This window comes from Notolabrus celidotus, chromosome 13 (assembly GCF_009762535.1).
Source record: "Notolabrus celidotus isolate fNotCel1 chromosome 13, fNotCel1.pri, whole genome shotgun sequence".
In the NCBI taxonomy this organism is placed as follows: Eukaryota; Metazoa; Chordata; class Actinopteri; order Labriformes; family Labridae; genus Notolabrus; species Notolabrus celidotus.
Window position 1 is genome coordinate 6008564 of NC_048284.1, and position 19811 is coordinate 6028374.

General features: G+C 39.6%; 2 protein-coding genes across 3 annotated transcripts in view; one reads left to right on the forward strand and one right to left on the reverse strand.

Moving 5' to 3' along the window:
- The window catches only part of bmf2 (BCL2 modifying factor 2), a 64455-nt gene extending 55689 nt beyond the window's left edge, over positions 1-8766 (reverse strand). Inside the window, exons 1-3 of the mRNA XM_034698993.1 lie at positions 8679-8766; positions 8279-8366; positions 4666-4874 (exon numbers count right to left, since the gene is read on the reverse strand). The gene's annotated coding sequence lies outside the window, so the exon portion shown is untranslated. The remainder of the gene's footprint in view (positions 1-4665; positions 4875-8278; positions 8367-8678) is intronic.
- ptk2bb (protein tyrosine kinase 2 beta, b) overlaps positions 8288-19811 on the forward strand; it is a 30906-nt gene continuing 19382 nt past the window's right edge. The window contains exons 1-5 of one of the 2 annotated variants that reach the window (XM_034698958.1): positions 8288-8414; positions 8649-8831; positions 18289-18524; positions 18857-19035; positions 19151-19238. In XM_034698958.1, coding sequence (XP_034554849.1) covers positions 18327-18524; positions 18857-19035; positions 19151-19238 — 465 coding nt within the window. In that variant the 5' untranslated portion in view covers positions 8288-8414; positions 8649-8831; positions 18289-18326. Of the gene's footprint in view, positions 8832-18288; positions 18525-18856; positions 19036-19150; positions 19239-19811 lie in introns of both variants that reach the window. The other variant, XM_034698957.1, reaches the window with a different exon arrangement.

Below are 19811 nucleotides of genomic sequence, written 5' to 3' on the forward strand. Positions count from 1 at the left end.
AGTGAGTGAGTGAGTGAGTGAGTGATTGAGTTAGTTAGTGAGTTAGTGATTGAGTGAGTGAGTGAGTGAGTGAGTGAGTGAGTGAGTGAGTGAGTGAGTGAGTGATTGAGTTAGTTAGTGAGTTAGTGATTGAGTCAGTCAGTCAGTCAGTCAGTCAGTCAGTCAGTCAGTCAGTCAGTCAGTTAGTTACTTAATTTTATTATTTGTTGTGTTGTGCACCGCAAAGGTGCCCAGCCCGTATGGATTTACAAGACACTACAAAAACAAAACAAAACAAAATAGGAGCAACAACGTGAGAAGAAAAGAAAAAGAACAGAGCAGTTACAATACTGCACATGTCCAGCAATGACCTAAAGTAATTAAAAAGCATAGTAGTACACTTCAGACATTTGACAGTTGACAACAATTTAACCAGACATACCGTGTGCTCCTACGCTGCTGAACAGCATCTAACACAAACTGAACAAACTCTGTAAACAGTTACTGAAGTCTATCTTCATCAGACATGGAAAACAAATCGGAACAATTTTCTGTCATTTTGTTGAAAAGAAGGCACCTGAGATCATAATATGAATAAAGTTGAGTTTAGTTCTATATTAAGTATAGCTCTAGTCTTTAATTCCATGTATTTGTATCAAAAATGCAGCTTAAATCATCTTGTTTTGATTGCATAAGTGACTATTTCCCCTCCGTTTCTCTGTTTACTGTTACAACACGCTACAGTTTGACTCCTTATCACCTTTGTAACAGCATAAACAGCTAATTACAGTAAAAAGGTGTGTCTTTCAACACTTAATTTCCCTAACATTTGCGCGTCAGTGTGAATATGTGTGTACTCTTTGTGATGGTATCTAACCTGAGCTGTTTACCAGTCTAACCAGTCTTTAATGACCTGCTGTTTAATGGCCACCACAGTGACCTTTGTCCTCCCTTCTGCAGGAGGTTTAATTGTGTATCATTTCAAACAGCAGGTCTCCATCCACAGCCCCTCTTAAAGGACACACACGGGATATTTTTAGGCGGTTTGTCTTGTTTGCTGAGCTGTAACATGGGCCCCCTCGCTGCCTCTCACCTCTATTGTAATGCAGGCCAGGTTTATAATCCGCTCCTGGCCCGGGCCACTTCACACCTCAGTGAGCACTGCAGACCCCCGCTGAGTCTGGATTCAGTGACCACCCTTTTTTTTTTTTTATGACACACACTCCTGCAAATAACACTCGGGATCTACACACCTACTGCCCAAACCAAATAACTCCCCTGTCCCTTCCAGCGCTCTCTCCTCCCTTCTCTTTGTCTTGCAGGTGTCCGTTCAGCGAGTCAAAAGGTGAACAAATAGAGAAACCATTACTCACAGAAGTGATGTCAACAACGTTTTGACCTCAGAGGTCACCTACTGGAGGAATGTGGGCTTAATGACCATCAGGGGGAAGATAAATATTCTAGACTTTATTAAACCGGGAGGAGGTGGGGCAAAGACTTCTGTGAGGCATAAAGGAGGAGTTGAGGGGGGAGCAGACCTTTAAGTTCAAAGCATACCATGTAGAGTATTTGCACAGCAAGCTTTCAGGGTGGGGTCTGCGGTCATTAGGGTGGGATGCTTAGACAGGAGAGGGGGACATAAGAGGTTTTTGTTCCTCATAAAAGAGAAGAATCTAAAAATAGGATGAATGAAGTCAAAATGAGTCTGAGAGGTCAAATCGTAATATTTGCTCTTTGGGAAGTCAGCGGCTTTACATGCTCTGGGAAAATATGTTGCACGGGTAGAAGAGAGAGATTCATTCATGGTTATTAGACACAAAAACATTTTCCATGCATGAGATAATTCCCTCTATAGACAGCATAATGAATATAAAAAGAACATCATAGTGCTTTTGATGCTTGCATACCTTTTAATTCCAAGGACAAATCTGCAGAGGTGAACGGCTTGGAAAGTAGTTACCTGTTTAAGCCTATTATTGTATCTAAAAACTGTTTTGAGGTTCTTAAAATGACGGATGTAAAGGTTAATTTACAGGTTAAAAGCTTCCTTACAAACTGGATAATTATCATCAAGTATAATGTGTCTTCAGTGAGTTCAATCTCAGCCAGATAAAGAGTCAAAATGCTGCTTTTAAATGAAAGTCTTGTTATATATAAAGAAGTTACTTCTTATGGTTTATCATTATCAAATTTTAAGTGCCATTTAACGATGAAATGTTTGTTTATATCATTTTAATGATATAACTTGTTAGATTACAGAGATAAACATTTTTGGAAAGTATATTGTAATATTCGTTGGTTTATTTCCTGTATTTGATACCTGTTAGTTTTGCCGTCCCACACAGCTCCAGTAGTCATGTGACTCAGAGACAGGAAGTAAAGTATTGTGCGTAAATAAGTGTTCTGTTATTCTCAATAAATGAGTGCAGCAGAGTGTCACACTTGTTTTACAGTGTGCAGGTTGGACACCAAGCCTCTGATATTCAGAAACTAACTTCACTTTGTATAAATACGGATGACACATCTCCAAAAAGTGAAGCCAAAGTATCCCCACAGTGGATGCACTGCCCTAGTGATGTGTTTTGGAGCGTCATTGATGCCAAACTCCTTCAACTAACGTAAACACATCTCCATTAAAAAATAAGCATATATTAACACTGTGTAACAAACTAGTTCATAGTATGGGACAGTAGTGGGTCATTGTACTATCAGAATCAGAATCAGCTTTATTGGCCAGGTATGCTTGAACACACAAGGAATTTGACTTTAGTAAACTGTGCTCTCTTTGTACAAGGCATAAGAATAAGACATACAAATAAAAATAATAACAATAACATCAGCTATAAATACAAAAATAACAACAAATAGGCATGACTAATATGTACAGGCTAAAATAATATGATAAAGTGCAGTGGTGAGTAGCAGAGGTAGTTTTTACATTATAAAGATAGTAGTTAAATAATAAAATAAATAGAAATATGGAATTCTGCTTGGAGAATTGTTGCATTGTATATTTACAGAGAGTATTTATCTGACAGGTATGACACTGTTATGGTTTAGTGTTCATCAGAGTGACAGCCTGGGGGAAGAAACTGTTCTTATGGCGGGTTGTTTTGGCGCACAGTGATCTGTAGCGCCTGCCGGAGGGGAGGAGTTTGAAGAATTTGTGTCCAGGGTGTGAGGGGTCAGCGGTGATGCTACCTGCCGGTTTCCTGGCCCGGGACCGGTACAAGTCCTGGATGGGGGGCAGGTCGACACCGATGATTTTTTCTGCAGTCCTTATAGTCCGTTGCAGTCTGTGTTTGCCTAGTTTGGTTGCAGATCCAACCCAGACAGTGATGGAGGTAGAGAGCGCAGTACCAGGGCGACCGTCCGTGGCGCCATCTTGGTGTCCGCTACTAGTTGCCATAATAAATGGACGTAGTATCCGTGACGTCACCCATCTGTTCCTGAAGCGCTGTTTTGAAGCCAATCGTTGGCCAATCGTTGGCTTTTTGCAAACAGCTACAGTGTTCCTGCCTGTCAATCAAGTCAGCTGTGCCTCTAATTATGAAAAAATTCACCCCCCATACAGTGTGTGCCGATAGAGAAATGAGCTATTCAGACTAAACTTATTTTTTGTACCAGATTGTAAACATGTTTATTTCTGCTACAAAGATCGTCTTTTTTCAATGGGTGTGTATGTGGTTTCTGATACTTCCAGAGCCAGCCTCAAGTGGACACTCTAGGAACTGCAGGTTTTTTTTAACACTTCTGCATTGGCTTCAATTCTCGCAGCCGGAGGTTGCTACTTAGTTGCCACCCTCCGTAAAACAGAGGGAAGGCAAGGAAGAGGCAGCAGCAGCAGAAGAAGAAGTGTCAGTAACCAGCTAGCTAGCTGTCTTTACGAAGTGTGTGACTTCTACAGCAGCGCAAATCATGTCAGAAGAGGTGAAAAATTAAAGCAGGACCAAAACAAGTTTGTTGTTCTCAGTTTTCCATAAATACTGCGATAATGTCATGATTGTGAAGTTTTTAGGCAACGATTATCGTGAGGTGAAAATCTGATATTGTGAGCCCTGATTGAAGCAACATGGAAAGTTCAACGACTCTTTAGTCAGTGTTTGTTGTGTGTTTCTCGGTTTGCTGACAGGACTTTTACTTCATACACTCTTATTGGATCACCTAGTATCCTTGTTCCTGGTTCACCGACACTACGCTAAAGAAATACCTGCAAAACCAAATTAAGTTCAAGCTTCAGTTTTATGTTTACTTGTCGTTCCAACTCAAAAAAAATGGAGCTGAAGTAGAGGAATGTTTCCCATCAAAAGTCATCAGACAAACAGTTTCTGTTTAGTGTGACATTGCTTGACTATTTCTCATCCTTTAACCAAATCACAGAGAGAATGGAAACAGTGAATCATATTACCAGTCTCTTCGCTGACACAACATATCTGAGGCTCATCCTTCAACACCTCAGACTCCCTCGAGAACAGAGAAGAGATCTGCATGAGCACGCAGCTCGGACACCTGTGTGCATCCAGTTTATGTTTCACTATACGGGGAGGAGGCACTAATGTAGAAGGGAGAGGGGATGTGAGGGTGATGATTTTGTGTTTTCAGAGCAGGAGGGATCTTAAACAGTCAGTGTTAATGATCACATAGAGCCTGGTGAACAGTGAAACCATTGTAACTGCTGAGACTCACCATCTGCAGGGTCTGTTTCTGCTACTGTCTGAGGGGATGCAAACTTGAGCTGGACGGCACCTGTTGTGGATTCTTGCCTTTGACACCGCTCGGGTCTGCTGGGTGCTGGTGGGTGCGGTTTGGTCTTGTTCTGACCCAGACTTGAACTCCCTCACAGCTGTCACTGCTCCACACAGATATGCCAAACCCCTCCGGCGCTGAGAGCAGAGCTGGATGAAACAGAGATGGAAAGTGAGAACTGAACGAATAAAAAGACTGAATGAGTCCAATAACCCATTTTAACAACATCGTGAAATCCCAATTCCAAAAAAGTTAGGACGCTGTATCAAATATTGAAAAGAAACATGATATGATTGCTGAAATAGTCAAGGTCTTCATTGTCTGGATGGCAGATTATGTTGCTCCAAAACCTGTATATATTGATCAGCAGTAATGGAGCCTTCCAAGATATGTAAGCTACTCATGCCATGGACACTTCTCCCCTTATCATGGTTGCTGGCTTTTGAACTGTGTGCTAACAATAAGCTGGGAGGCCCCTCTCTCTTTAAACAAGGGTTAAGCATCCATGATTCCCAAAAAGAATGTCATGTTTTGATTTGTTATATGGTTTCTTCTTTGCACGGTAACATTTGAACCTGCATTCATGGTTCGCAGTGACAAACTGTGTTGACACAGTGCTTTTTGGAAGTGATTTCAAGCCCATGCAGTGATTTCCACTACAGAGTCACATCTGTTTTTAATGCAGTGCAGTATTCTCTGCAGTCATTTAAAGGTGACATATCATGCAAAATGGACTTTTTAATGGTTCTCTACCTGAAATATGTTTCCCTGGCATGTCTACAAACCCCCCGAGAATGAAAAAAATCCATTCTGCCCCTGTTCTGATTTCTCCACCTTTCTGTAAACGTTTCAGACTTCCGTGTTTTTGTTACGTAACAACAATATCCGGTCTGTCACGGAGTCAGAGCTCGGAGCTTGTTCAGCCCATAGACTGTATAAAATAATACTGAATTCCCCCTCCGTTTTTCATTCCCTGCACAAATGTGTGCTAACAAGGAGCTTAGGAGGGAGGCATGCTAGCTGTAGGCTGTCTTAATAAACACAAAGGTCGGTTTTACTCCCCACGTCTGCAGATTTGAAGATCTAGTGGATGATTTTTATTTATCATGGATAAGTGCTGGCGCTAGTTAGCATAGCCACATAGCTACATGTTCGTAGCTGTGTACCAAGACACACGTCGACATACTGATAAATAAAACAACAAGAGACACTAAATCTGTGACTAATCCTTCAGAAAGGTCCTGCTACAGGCGCCTCTCCGTCAGGATCAGATTCTGGATCAGATTCAGAGGGTTGAAGTAACGTGATCTCTGAGCAGCCGTGTATGTTCAGCCAACATGTAAACATTAGATCAACATGCTGGAGAGCCGACGCACATCCACTTCCTGAGGGGGCGGGGTCAGAGAGAAAACAGAGTGTTCTGAGGAGGACTGAAGAAGAGGGTTTTTCAGGCATGCCAAAATCTGATTTTAAAGTGTTTTTTTGAGCATAAACTTTAAAGGCATGTTTTGGGGACCTCTTAGACCAATATATATTGATGAAAAAAGCGTGATATGTCACCTTTAATAAAAGTATGTACTGTAGATGATGAAATCCCATAATTCTTTGCAGTTTTACTCTGAGGATCAATATTCTGCCATGGTTGAACTGTTTGCTCTCGCAGTCTCTCACAGAGTGTTGAACCTCCTACCATCATTACTTCTAAGAGACTCAGCCTCTCAGGAGTGACCTTTTTACACCCAGTTATCATGACTTGTTGCAAATTAATGTAATTAGATTGGAGATGTTCCTCCAAGTGTTTTATCAAGCAGTACTCAACTTCCTCAGTGTGTTGTTGTCTCTGTCCCAACTTTCTTGAAACATGCTGCTGGCACCAAATTTAAAATGAGCATTTATTTTTAAAAAATCAATAACGTTTTTCAGATTATATGTTGTCTTTGCACTATGTTCAATTATATATTTAGAGTTTTAATGATTTGCAAACCATCAAAATCTATTTTTATTAACATTTAACACAACGTCCACACTTTAAAAAAATGTAGGTTTTAGAAAATACAGCAATAACAAAGACATAGGTGTTCATCAAGATATTTCTATATCAAGAGTTATTTTGCACTTCACTAGTTTTTTAAATTTTCATTTGTATTATTATTTAGTCTGTTTGTTTTAATGGTGTTTTAATTCTGTTTTAATGATGAATGTTTTTTGTTTAATTCCCTGTAAGGTGACCTTGGGTGACTTTAAAGGCGCCTCCAAATAAAATGTATTATTATTATTATTATTGCAAAAACAGAGAACTCAGTTTTTGTACATTTTCAAAAAACATGTTTGTTTTAAATACATATTTTTAATAAAGTTACATTTTTTAAGATACCTCTAATTAATAATATCATGTTTAGTTGGTCAAAGCCACCCAACTTCAGTTGATTGATATTGTTTAAAGCTAGCAATAAAAAAAACATGTTTTTTAAAACATTTTGAAAATTAAATAACTGAGTTATCTGCCTTTGCAATGTAACTCTGCATATATATTTTCTGTTGCTTAAAAAGGTCAGAAAATGTGTACATTAACTTCTCAATAGTTTAGCTATTAAAACTTGTCTTAAATTTGCAAAACAAAATAATACTTTTGCATTGATGGTTTGATTAAGGACACTTTAATAAATTATACAACATTGTTGAGCCACACTAAAACAGCAAATTCACCACCAAATTTCACTACAGCTGTGAAATTTCTCCTGGAGATGTGTCAGGATGCTTGACCTTAAAGGATCTATTTGCAGGAGGAGAAAGAACATGTAGTTGCTTTAAGTTTTATTGGGAAACCTCTGCAGTGTCTTTTTTTCTCTTCTCATTGATCAATCAATCAATTAATCAGACTTTATTTATAAAGCGCTTTTCATACAATGACATTGTAACACAAAGTGCTGTACATAAAAACAACTTAAAATAGAATAAATTAAGAAAAAGAACCCAGCCCCAGCCCTGACCCCAAACCCCACCCCACAATCCTAAGGTTAACAACACAATATGCAACAATAGTAATAAAAACAATAAAATAAATAAAAAATCTAAATACTTTGCTGAACGAACTGAGGAAACGCTCTCATGTTATCTTAATGAGGAAACACTGGAGGTGAAATAAGATGTCAAAACTCAAAACAGGAAATTAAAATCACCAAAATAAAATACATTTTTAAAGATAATAAAAGACTAAAATATTAAACCATTAAAAGAAAATAAGACGTGAGACTTAAAATAAATAAATAAGTAAATAAATAAAGTAGAATAAAAGTGACTAAATTTGAAATAGATAATAAATAAATAAATAGATCAAACTGTTAAGAATAAAAATAAAACTTAGTTAAAAGCAAGACTAAAAAGGTAGGTCTTGAGTTTGCCTTTAAAAATATTTTCTCTAAATTAAAGCTTCAAGAATGTGTAAATAAAAGTTTATAACACTCATAAATACTTTCATTTATTCTGCAAGCATACAAACTAATCCTTAAATCTAATAGTAAACTATCCTGTTGGAGCAAAGGTGTGCAGTCACCTTACAAGCACTGTTTCTTTAGCTTGAAGCGCCCTCTGCTGGTCAGGCGGTGTAATTACATCTCAAACACCACTAACAGTAGTGTGGACTGTGGAGGGTAAAAAGAAAAGAAGTTTAGAGACTACAAAACTTTCATGTGAGCTCTTATTTATAAAATACTGTGGACTGTTTGTGTATGAAATTGTGTTTTTATAACAGAAGAACTTAGTTTTTGGAGAGCTATGCCTCGAGCAAAAGTTTTCACACTGCGTCTAACAGTCCCAAACTCCCGCGAGACTCTTTGAAATTGACAATAGACACACTCTATTATATTTTTCTGAGTAAATTCGGTGGTGTAAAAATTAAAACGCCTCCCGCCATGTTCCTCCAGACTTGAGAAATAAGGAAGTGGTGGGCTCACCTTAGCCTGCAGCAGGGTTGCACACAGGTGAGGGAGTGGCCACCTGCCTGCCGCCTCCTGCTCCACTCACAGACTGTCAGGCCTGGACTCTCCTGGAGGAATAACGCACTCTGTCTCTGTCTTTTATTCTCGGAGGAATTCAATCAGAATCAGGTAACAGAAACTATTTATTAAGTCTGTTTAAGCGTTTAAATGTCAACTTTTCTTCACAGGTGAGCTGAAATAGTGTTAGAAATGAGACTGCAATTATAGAGATTAACGCAATAAACACCAAGGCCTGTATTTAAACCATTGCACAAGGTTTAATGTGTAGGGTTGTGTATTTAAAAAGTTGTGAACAACCTGTTTCTCCTTTTCAATAGACTGAATAGACTGTGTGAAATGTGAGCCTTAACTTTGAAGCTGATATGGTTGCATTTGCACAGTAAACAAATTAAAGTAACACAATGTGGAGGGCTAGGTGCTGTTTCCTCGCACAGAGAGAGAGAGAGAGAGAGAGAGAACTTTGTTCATTATCACAGCATGTCTGTGCAGGTGGAGGAGCAGCTTTCACATTCCAGCGCCTGGGGTCATGACAGTGCAGTGTGCAGACCCTCAGCAGCAGCACAACACTCCACAGAGCAGGCCTCTGTGCAATACCTGCCTATGAATACTGACCTTTTTTACAGCATAGAAGGAGCTTACAGTGCACAGATTTACAGTTCATTAACTGCGCATACAATCATCAGATTCAGTCCAAAAGTAACACAGACTGATAAAAAGATGCTTTACGTTTCTGGACTGTTCTTCTCTTACGTAAAAAAGCTCAAAAGAACAAAATGATGACACTTCTGTTAGTAATAAATGGCTCTTACTACAGTCAGGACAGGAGTGCATGTTGTGACAGATTCTGACAGAGACAGCATGTTCTCTATTGCACCACTGAGCAGTTTAGGGGGGAAAACAGCACATAGACAGCCCAAGCTTTAACTTGTGTCAGGCCTACAGTCTGTTAAAGACTCAATGTATTTTGGCTGACAGCTAAGGTTTACAATAAATCTCTGTGTACAGTTATTTTCCTATAATAAGCAACATCACAAAGCAACCTGATTGTTGTTGTTGGACTGGAGGAGTTGAAGTCAACCAAGTTGGGAATTTCACCATTGATAAATCAACCTTTCAGCACTCGCAGGTATATGAATTATGTAATCATGACATGGTTCCAGAAGTCAACTATTGAAGAACTCCCAAATCCAAAGTGACCAAGCCTCAAAACCTAAAGACATTCATATGACAATGATAATATAACAGAAAAAGAAACAACAGTGCACACTGACACAGATCTGCAGTAAGTTAATAACATCAACCTGGCTACTTTATCAGTCAAACTCTTAAAGAAACTTTCTGATTGGACGAATGAAAGTAGCATCACCTGAGAAGTAAGATAGCCTGGAAGTAAGTACCCCATTTTCACATTATTTTAAAGGCACAGTGTATAGAGACGGCAATATTTAGTTATATCTAGCAGTCAGATTCTAGATTGAACACTCCCTTGCTCACTCCTCCTCCTGTGATGTGACGGTGGCCTTTGAGGACAAGATGGTCTTGCAATGCATGATAACATGATCCTCCATTTGTAGAGTATTTACCATCAATCATTACCCCTTCTTCTTCATCCCACTTCACAAACAAAACCATGCTGTTGTATGTTAAGACTATACTTTGCTTACAAGACCATGCCATTGCACAGTTTGAGGGGAACTTTATTTTGAAGGTGCTCTAAAGGATTATAGTAGCTTCAGCTGTCAGGAAGTGGGGATCAAGACTAAGGGTGGGGGCACGTCTCGACATACTTCTGGTTCAGCATGTCCTTGGTTCCTGTGTTGAGAGGAGAGGAGAGGAGAGGAGAGGAGAGGAGAGGAGAGGAGAGGAGAGGAGAGGAGAGGAGAGGAGAGGACAGGACAGGAGAGGACAGGAGAGGATGAGTTAGTCAGGTGAATTAATTGATTTCAGAGGCACGGTTCTGTTTCCAAACATATTCTAACTTCATCAAATACCACATCGTTTATGGTCCTCACTAGTTTGTCCGTTCTGTGCTACTGTAGAAACATGGCGGTGCAAGATGGCGGCCCCCGTGGAAGGGCACCTGCTCCTTAAGTAGACATAAAAGACTCCTTCCAAGTTAAAAACACACACTGTACCTTTAAATTGTCCTGATCCAACAGTTGCATGATTCTGCCGAGCCTTGTTGCTCCTCCACCCGCTGCTGTGGAATTTCATCCTCCTTCGTCACAATGCGTCGCCGTAAATCATTCATCTCCTGACGTCTCTCAGGAGAAAGTGAGCGTTTCTAACAGAGCGCAACACGGAAGAGTGGCAGCAGTGATACATGTCTGGGTGCTGACTATTTGGATTCAGTGTTTGTTGTGGCTGTGTGTTGGGGGAGTGATTTGGTGTTGTGTTTTTTGATAAAAATCTCCCTCTGGAACACTTGTTACCATAACAACTCAAGTGGCAGCATGACGGTGTGAGAGGGAAGCAACAACAGCTTGAACCGGGGAACTGGGGTTGCTTTTGTTCACTTGAAGAAACTACACAGCTGTGACAAACAAGGAGAGGGAACACACACAAAGCAAGCATCAAGTTCTTTCACTGCTGAGTCTACAGTAGATTGGTTGATATCAAGGATGAGGATATCAACTATTATCAAAATATTTGATAGTCCCTGGGAACTGTTCACACTTCTGCTGGCTGCTATGTTGTTGTAGACTAACGGACAAATTCCACCAGATCTGTGTCCGCCTCTGATCCGCCACGCACCAGATCTGATAGGTTTCCATTCTAGTCAATGTGTTAACTTCCACTGGATCTGCTCCGTTGCGTTCCTGCTGCGTCTCTGATCCGGCAGGTCGGAGTCCTCCAGATCAGATACGCAAGACCTCCAGGCCTGGAGTCAACAGGTCAGAGGTTTTCAGAGGACCATAAAGACAACATGGATGAGGAGAGGAGTAGGAGAATCCTTGATTCAGTAATTACCGCTGGAAAACCTCGGTCACATGACTCCAGCTGTCCGGCGGTCCTGCTCTGGGCTGCGTTCTGAAAAGGCAACCGGTGGTTGTTGACGGACAAGAGAGCATGGAGCCAGACTGCAGTGGATCAGAAGTCCTAGGTTATGATCTGCTAAGTTGATCCAGCAAAGTCTGCACTGGACCTCAGATTTGTTTTGAACTTTTTGACGACAGGGCCCACAGTTTTCAGAGACAGTGGCTGAAAGACTTTAACTGGCTCTGCTGTAGAAATGGCACAATATACTGCGTTCACTATAAAGCATGTGAGATGGAGGTTGTAGGCAGGTTGTGGTGCTCCTTAAGTTTTGGTGCCCTGCAGGCAGGGAAAAAAAGCAAGACAAACCAAAAGTTCCCCACAGGAGCTTCAATGGTGGTTCTGTTCAGTTTCGGCAAGCTAGTTAAAGAGCTTGTTATGTGTTACGTTATGCATGCTTGACTTCATTGAGGAGCCTCCTTGTGCACTAAATAGATTGAGTACACTTTTGAGTCTCTTTTTAAATCAATATTTGTTACCCTGCTCCATTTGAAGAGGTTCGTATATGTGCTGCATTGTTTTGGGTTTTAGTGTTTAAGTGTGAAAGACCTAAACTACACAAAAACTAAATCTCACACACTTGTGAAAACCTCAGAGAGGGCAGAGCGGGATCCAACTGGGACAGAGGAAACAAGGTTTTTCATTTTCCCCAAAATATGTTTTTAAAACTGATCATTATTTGAATGTTTAATTGTGTACTCTATAATTACCTGATCACACACACATATCAAACCTAACCGCCTAAAGGAGCCAAGCACATTTAAACATTACCTGCCTGCTGCTCCCAGCCATACAGACTCTAATATGAACAGTACTATACAATGGACTACCTCAAAATTTGCACATTGTACATTTGCACATTCAATTGCACTATTACATAACAACTCAATCAGTCTATTCCTCCCATATGCACAATACTTATATTTTTATATGCATTATTGTTGTCTTCTTTTTGTAATTGAGTGTGTCTTCTCATTGTGGCTTTATACGTGACATGAGAATCAAAATTTCGTTACATCACATGCTACAGCTTGTGTTGGTATGACAATTAAAAACCTTGAATGCTTGAATCCTGTGGCTTTGGCGGGCTGTTGCTCACCTAGTCAGGATTTTAATTTGCATAACCACCTGCTCTGTATCCCTCACTTAACCTGTTTATTGATAAGTCCCCATTCATCTATCTGCCTCATTGTAGCTCTATTCACACATTACCCGAACTCCTGAAAAATCCTGATTTTTTTCCAGGTGAGCTGCATGTGTGAATGCAAATAACAGAATTTGTCACTGTGACTTTTACCGAGACTTTGGAATTGTGTGAATGCACCATGAGCAAGTGGGAGGAGCCAGTGACATTTTGATCTGAAATCTGTGCAGAACATGTGCAACCTTTATGCTCATAATGTGTCATAATGGAGCCAATCTTAGACATGTTTTAAATTCCTAAGGAGAAAGATGTCACTTGATTGCGTATGTTAGTTTTTTTTTGTTTAATTAGCAAATCTTACTTTGTTATTTTTCTTTGGGTTGCTGTGGCACATCCTTTGAAGTTACACTGCCAAACCTTAGACACATTTTAAATTCCTAAGGAGAAAGATTTCACTTGATTTCATATGTAGACACCTTTCGATGGCATCATCCTGATTAGTTGCATATGGAAGTGCTTCAGGAGGCCAAGTAATGGAACTTTTCTTTTTCCCTTCATTAGTTTTTTTTGTTAAATTAGCAAATCTTAGTTTGTTACTTTTCTTTGGGTTGCTGGGGCACATCCTTTAAAGTTAAACCCTGTTACATAGCCAACACGTAGATGCACACAAACACACATACGAGCACCCCATCCTTTAACCATTACAGCATCAAGGAGGACTTAATTTCCTGAATAACCTGCTGAATAAACTTCAAGAGCAAAACCTTGTAGTGCACGATGCTAAGTAAGAAAAACATGGCTGACAGGAAGTTTAGAGAGAAGCCATAACACTGTGTCATACTCTTTTACCTGCTGGTACGCTCTTATACGTTGCACTGTTGCATATTGCACTGTTATAAAAGCAAAACCTGTCATTAAGTTGTCAGTTCTGCTTCGCCAGCCATCTTGGATATCTTGTAAATATTACACAGTCACTGTCACAGTGTCTTTTTTCGTGCTTTGCCTCCTTAGACCCCCTTCCCAATACCCCTGCTGTTCAACAGAGAAACCTGTGAGTGTTAATAAGCAACTTTGGAAACTTTCAGGCTGTGCTGAAAGTGTCAAGAAACTTCTCAGGAGTGCATGTGTGAATAGAGCCATGTGAAATGCTCAATCAGATTTTGCAATGCTGTCTGAGCATGTTTAGCAATCGTTAATGTATACATGTCACCAGGTTGACTCATTATTTCTTCCACACGAACACAGGAATGTATTTGGAGCTCCACAGCTGAGCACAGTGTTATTTATGGCAGCTACCTTAGACGTCTCACTCTTCTTCTTCTTCCTCCTCCTTCTCTCCCCCCCCCGTGTCCGGCCTCCCACACCCAGGTGATGGTGCAACATGCCGGCCATGCTGCTCACTCATCCTCTCCCTGTTTTTTTTCCTCTTTCCCCTTTCTCTCTGTCTCTCACTATACACACACGCATAGTTACACACAAACACACCCACACGGCCCTGCTGGGGAATTCATGGCCTCAGGCTAACAAAACAGAACCCTGTCCAACAGCGGCGGAGAGCTGTGAGAGAAACTAACGCAGCCCGGCTCCCGCACAGCAGACTAACAGCGTGGAGCTTCATTTATGAAAGAAAAATGATGCTATAACAACCTGAGAGCTCTTTTCTGACGGCACTGTTGTGAGGTGGGTAACCAGCAGTAATCTCTGATCACAGCGAGGTGTGTTTCTCAGGTATTTAGCTCAGTCTCTGTGTGTTTGCTGAGTCAACATGCCCTCTCATCTTTGATTGACAGGGCAGAGTATTAAAGCGAGGAGTGGAGTTAGACTTGACACTATGAGAGCAGCTCTGGGTGGATTTTCCTGATTTTTTTATAAGATGCATCAGAAGTTTGCTGTCCTTCAGAGGATGACATTGAAAGTACACTCAAAGTCTGTGCAGGCTTTTAGCTTTTTAATCCTGCAGAAAGCTTTCAGTTGTCTAAGTGTGTAGTTGTGGCTGCAGCTGTGTGCTGAAGGTTTTACTATCTCCAGTAACCGTCTCTGTGTTTGTGTAGAGCTAAGTGGTTGGAGAAGAAACATCTCCTGTTGCTTGGAAGAATTCCTCCTGTCTTAAAGGACCAGCTTGCCTACGTGCATGCCACAAAGAAATTTCATTTCTGTAAGGTATTAGAGTTTATATCTCTCAGTGTCCTGTGCTCACTTATCTTGTTACTGATTGGTTTGAGCTTTCCTTGCAGTTCAAATGGTGTCTTAGATGTTGTTTGCAGTGCTAACACCTGTTCAGCCACTCCTGAGACATAGATGTCAGGGGTCATGATAACTGTCTCCTTATAAATTTGAATCTGGGTATTTTGAAGTATTTCATCAGACTGTAGGAAAGAAGCATAAATTTAACATCTGACCTGGGAGATAATTACTGAGCTCATTTAAAGCTTTAAAAAGTCTTTTAAATTTGCATATTCAGAGGACTCTTAAGTAAGGAAGTTGGACTCCTTTAAAAGATACACTGAAAGACAGCATCATACTGCTGCAGAAGATGCTGGCATATTGCACTTGTGACGTATACTTAAGCAATGACGTGTGCAGAAGTGATCTTGCTGTTGGAAAACTAGCTGCTATGATAAAATCATGTTTAAAGCTCCAGTAAGGAGTTTTAGCTAGTTTTTAAACAGACTGAAATTGGTGCTTTTAACTCTTTATGGTCTTCTAAATCAAATTTAATCATTATTGAGAATGTATACTACTTCTATATTATTGTTTTGATGCCTGAAACTGCTGCTGCGGCGTAGGTGAGAGGTGAAGTAATGAATGATGAATGACACGCTGCCAAAACGGTCTTTGTTTACCTTTTTTTGTGGTGACAATTCTCAATGAGTGAAAAATTTGACCGTTAAAAGACAGCAGGATAAATTAAATCAGAAAACACAACATGCATAAGAAGAGGACAGATAAAAGGTACCAGTTGGTCCACAGGAGGCGCCAAAACCAGAATCAGAATCAGAATCACAATCAGCTTTATTGGCCAGTATGCTTGAACACACAAGGAATTTGACTTTGGAAAACTGTGCTCTCTATGTACAAGGCATAAGAATAAGACATACAAATAAAAATAAAAAAATAAAAAAAAAACCAACACATATTGAAAGTTCCTTACAGGAGCTTTAACATAAATGTATTAAACTGTGTTGATTTTTTTAGTTTGACTCATGTCACATTTGCTAACATGGAGCAGGCAGGTTTTACGGCCTATACTGCAGCCTGCCACCAGGGGGAGCTCTAAAAGTTTTGGTTTCACTTTTGTTGGGGCTGTCATGTCCACCATCTTCTTTTTTTGTATAAAGGCTGGTTTCTCTTGTTGGAATGCTGTAGGCAGGCTGTCTGGCCTATGCTGCAGCCAGTCACCAGGGGGAGCTCTAAAGGTTTTGGTTTCACTTTTGTGGGGTGTCATGTCAACCATCATTTTTGAATCTAGTCTGGTTTCTCCTGTTACAAGTCTTTATGCTAATTTGAGCTAACCTCTTATTTTCTTGAGCTTGATACAATCTCTTTTAACTCTTTACAAAAAACTGAGAATGTCTTGAAGTGTAAAAAAAAAACCTTCTTAAACAAGGACAGAGGCATTCGGAGTATTTTTGCCCTCATTTGCTCACATTACAGATGAATCAACACAGGTTGCATAATGGCCCAAAGCTTAGGAACTACTCCGTGTTAGTCATCGCTCTGTTGTTCAGGGTTTAGTTTCGGATACATTCAAATGTTTGTTTTCAACATTTTGCTGTTTCTGTCGACCTATTAGCGGGTAGATTCCTCTTCTACGCTCGATAAGAACACATACCTAAAGAACAGGCGGAGATATAATTTAAAGAAGCCTCTCTTGTTGTTGTAGACGGTACAAGTCTCCACACTGTCACAGTTCTGCTTCGTGAATCACACAGGCCCTCACTTGAAACCCCGGTTAGGAAGGAATGTAATCAGCGGATCTCAGAGTCGATCGATGTGAGTCATAGAGCTGCATGGCACAACATCACAGCAACGTCAAGGTGAAGCATAGGATGACTGTACTACTATGAGGAGGCAGGCAAGGAACAGTATGTTTCTGTGTTACTGTAATAAAACAAACTCAATGTAGAAGTTAACAGACTCATTGTTTAAAATTTTTACAACAAAGATTCTGGTTAAGTGAAACATTGGACTGTTTAGAAAATGCTGTTAAAGTTAGTGTTCAGTATTTAAAGGTACAGTATGTAGTATTTAAAGGTACAGTGTGTAGCATTTAAAGGTACAGTGTGTCGTATTTAAAAGCACAGTGTGTAGTATTTAAAGTTGCAGTGTGTAGCATTTAAAGGTATAGTGTGTAGTATTTAAAGATGCAGTGTAGTATTTAAAGGTACAGTGTATCGTATTTAAAGGTACAGTGTGTCGTATTTAAAAGCACAGTGTGTAGTATTTAAAGTTGCAGTGTGTAGCATTTAAAGGTATAGTGTGTAGTATTTAAAGATGCAGTGTAGTATTTAAAGGTACAGTGTATCGTATTTAAAGGTACTGTGTGTCATATTTAAAGGAACAGTGTGTAGTATTTAAAGGTACAGTGTGTTGAATTTAAAGGCACAGTGTGTCATATTTAAAGGTACAGTGTGTAGTATTTAAAGGCACAGTGTGTCGTATTTAAAGGTATAGTGTGTAGTATTTAAAGGAACAGTTTGTAGTATTTAAAGGAACAGTATGTCATATTTAAAGGTACTGTGTGTTATATTTAAAGGTGCAGTGTGTGGTATTTCAAGGCACAGTGTGTCATATTTAAAGGTACTGTGTTATATTTAAAGGTACAGTGTGTCTTATTTAAAGGTGCAGTGTGTATTATTTAAAGGTACAGTGTGTCTTATTTAAAGGTGCAGTGTGTATTATTTAAAGGTGCAGTGTGTATTATTTAAAGGTACAGTGTGTCTTATTTAAAGGTGCAGTGTGTATTATTTAAAGGTACAGTGTGTCTTATTTAAAGGTACAGTGTTTAGTATTTTAGAGGTAAAATGTGTATTATTTAAAGGTATAGTATATAATATTTAAAACTACAGTGTGTAGTATAATGCATCACAGGAGCTTCTTGTCTTTGTAGGCCACCGTCACCAACAGGAAGGGTGAGCAAGGGAGCATATAAATCAGAGTTTGGCTGCTAGATTTAACTAAATATTCCTGTTCTTACACACTATACCTTTAAAAATCAAGAACGGGACCAAATCCTTAAAGAGATTAGACACACCCCTTTGTCCACAGGGGGCGCCACAATTGACACAAAGCAAAAGTTTGAAGATTGCCATCAGTTGTACTTTAAGACTTTGGCCTCTGATGTTTCAACTCATTTCATATCTTAATTCAACTTTTTGTCAAAAGGATGCTTTTGATATGATGGAGCCCACCCAACCGTGACCATGTATGAGGTGATGTCAGGTGACACCCTGGCCTGGAAGGTGCCCAGCCCCAGACAAAGTGACACCGGGCCCAGCCCAGAATCCCTCTTCCAAGGAGATGGAGGCCCGACCAAGATACTCAAAGTGTGCTTCTGCACCAACAACAACCTCGGCAAGAACTTCAAGCTGGTGAAATGTGACGGCTCCTGGCAAATCAGGGTGAGTGTAATCTGAAAGGAAATATGAGTAAAGGGAGGTGATGGGTCCGAAGACTGTGATAAAGATAGAAGTTTATCTGAGATAGTTTGGATTACATTTTGAAAGAAAAGCCTGAGATCTGTTTTATTTGGCCTGACATGCAGGGAACGTAATAAATCCATCATCTGTGCACAAATCATGTGTTTTATCTTTCTGGGTTTTGCAACAAGAAAAATAAATGTTCATCATTTCCTTGACATTTCTTTCTTTGACCAGTATTAATTCTCATTTATCTCCACTACCCAAAACGATGCTTTTTATGGATAAACAAAACCTTTTTCCTTCTCCTTCAGGCAATTATACGATCAATTCTGATCAGCGGTAGATTGGGTCCGAACATTGAACACGCAGGATGTTACGGTATCCTGCTGAAACACCTGAAGTCAGATGAGCTTCACTGGCTGCATCCAGACCTGACTGTCGGGGAGGTGGAGAAACGCTACGAGAGCCATCATGTGGAGGCTGAATGGAGGTACAGAACGAATACTGGGACACTTAAATCTGGAGCAAGTAAGAGGGGCGTGGCATTTGGAAATTTGGTGTATCAACTTTAATTTAATGTTCTTTTTATTTTCTGTTGACTGCAGGTATGACCTCCGAATCAGATACGTTCCTGTCAACTTCCTGGAAAAATTCAAAGATGACAGATCTACGTTTGTCTATTTTTACCAGCAGGTAATATGCTTCAGTTTGATTGATTTATGCGATTGTGACTAAGTTTAGAAATCATTTATATCAATGGATCTTTGTACAGTGTTGTAATATTTTCTTTCTCTTGACCGGGTTTCTTTTGTCAAAGATAAGACACTAATCATCCACAGTTATATGCTGTTATAAATACATTTGCAGTTAGGACTTTGATTTGTTGGGGTTTGCTTTGCTGCATTGTCCTCATATTAGCTGATAGTGATGCCTCAGACAAACATACCAATTATTATTAAATCAATCAATCAATCAAGCTTTATTTATATAGCACCTTTCATACAAATCAAATGCAACCCAAAGTGCTTTACAGCGTTGAAAACAAGAAAGAAGCAGAAATAAAATAATGGCAAGACAAATTGATAATAAATAATAAAAAGAGACTTTAAAAAAGAGACTAATGCACACCGACAACGATAAAATATGTGTAATTAAAATAAGGTAAAGAGTCAAATTAATATTAAGAATATAAATAGTTCAAATAAATAAATTTATAAAGGTTAAGGGTAAGAGTTGAGAAAAAAATTAGGCTAAAAATGTCAATAA